This window comes from Chinchilla lanigera, unplaced genomic scaffold, assembly GCF_000276665.1.
Source record: "Chinchilla lanigera isolate Chin_1 unplaced genomic scaffold, ChiLan1.0 scaffold00110, whole genome shotgun sequence".
In the NCBI taxonomy this organism is placed as follows: Eukaryota; Metazoa; Chordata; class Mammalia; order Rodentia; family Chinchillidae; genus Chinchilla; species Chinchilla lanigera.
This window is the reverse complement of record NW_004955511.1, coordinates 3,321,889-3,323,578: the sequence shown is the minus strand read 5'-3', so window position 1 is coordinate 3,323,578 and position 1,690 is coordinate 3,321,889. Positions and strand designations below refer to the sequence as shown.

The 1,690-nt window shown below is 45.2% G+C and overlaps 1 protein-coding gene across 1 annotated transcript; it reads left to right on the top strand.

Moving 5' to 3' along the window:
- The first annotated feature begins 414 nt into the window (after positions 1-414).
- LOC102007259 (olfactory receptor 5B3-like) lies at positions 415-1,340 on the top strand. The gene has a single exon (XM_013506402.1). The coding sequence runs from the start codon at positions 417-419 to the stop codon at positions 1,338-1,340; it is 924 nt and encodes a 307-aa protein (XP_013361856.1). The 5' UTR covers positions 415-416.
- Positions 1,341-1,690: the final 350 nt, after the last annotated feature.

The window sequence follows — 1,690 nt, the reverse complement described above, 5'->3', positions numbered from 1 at the left end:
TCTCTTGTGCTTCATAATTTACATGGATGTAAGAATGAGTCGAGCTCATTGTGTGACTGAGTGGAGATACAGAGCACACACCTCAAGGGTCTGCAGCGGTTCCTGCAGTGAGCAACACGGGTGTGCGCGTGAGACGCAAGATAGACCCACGTGCACCAGTCCTTTTCATTTTTTCCTTCAAGTCAGTAGACAAATATATATAATGTTAAAATTCAGTACTTGATCCATTAACACTGCTCATACTCAGCAGCATGTGCCAGCAAGTCTGGTTTTCCAGCTGATTCCTTTTGTGAAGAATCTTGCAGTACAAATTATCACTACAAATCATATTTTCCAATTCCAACTGAAGCTCTTTATCCTTTTGCTCCTTTTTTTGATAAGTCTATGCAATATCTAGAGATTCTCAGACAACACTGATGGAGAACAGGACAGAGGTGACGGAGTTCCTCCTGCTGGGGCTGACTGATGACCCACGCCTGCAGCTTCCCCTCTTCATGACCTTCCTCCTCGTCTACACCATCACCGTGCTTGGGAACCTGGGGATGATCCTGCTGATCCTGCTGGATGCTCGTCTGCACACCCCCATGTACTTCTTCCTCGGTAACCTGTCTCTGGTGGATTTCTGTTACTCTTCAGCTGTCACTCCCACAGCGTGGGCCAGCTTTAAAGTAGCAGACGAAGTCATCTCCTACAATGCTTGTGCCACTCAGATGTTCTTTGTCACAGGCTTCGCTACTGTGGAAAATTACCTCTTGGCCTCCATGGCCTATGACCGGTGTGCAGCAGTGTGTAAGCCCCTGCATTATCCCACCACCGTTACAGCAGGGGTGTGTGCAGGTCTCGTCATAGGCTGCTATGCTTGTGGCTTCCTGAGTGCCTCCATCTACACTGGGAACACGTTCAGTCTCTTATTCTGTAACTCCAATGTGGTCCACCATTTTTTCTGTGATATTCCAGCAGTCATGGCTCTCTCTTGCTCTAAAAGACATGTTAACGATCTGGTTCTTATTTATGTAGCAACCTTCAATATCTTTTTTGCTCTTGTTGTTATCTTAATATCCTACGTACTGATTTTTATCTCTATCCTGAAGTTACGCTCAGGCACAGGATATCAGAAGGCTCTGTCCACCTGTGCCTCCCATCTCACCACAGTCTCCATCTTCTACGGGACGGTCATCTTCATGTACCTGCAGCCCAGCTCCGGTCACTCCATGGACACTGACCAAATCGCCTCTGTGTTCTACACCATCGTCATCCCCATGCTGAACCCCATGGTCTACAGCCTGAGGAACAAGGAGGTGAAGAGTGCATTCACAAAGATTGTTCTGAAGGCAAAATAATCCTTAGGCTTTTCTTTTTATTATTTCAAGATGTTACGTGTTTTGGCAAATATTTTGAAATTACTAATGCTGACCATAAATTTTGAATTGAGTTAAATTCCTTAGTGTTACACCTCCAGTGTTTTACCTCATTCATCCCCTCCCATTTCCTTACAATACCGTGTCCAAGTCTCAGGGCCTTTGCCCCTGCCTTTCCCAGTCCACAGGTTGTCTCTCCACTGAAGTCTCTGCACACATTGTACTGTGTCAGAGAATCCTTCCCTGATGACATTTATAAAGTAATCACTCTCCACCTTGGGATTGGACCGTGGTTACTTAGTTTTAGAATTATTTTATATTTATGGAATATT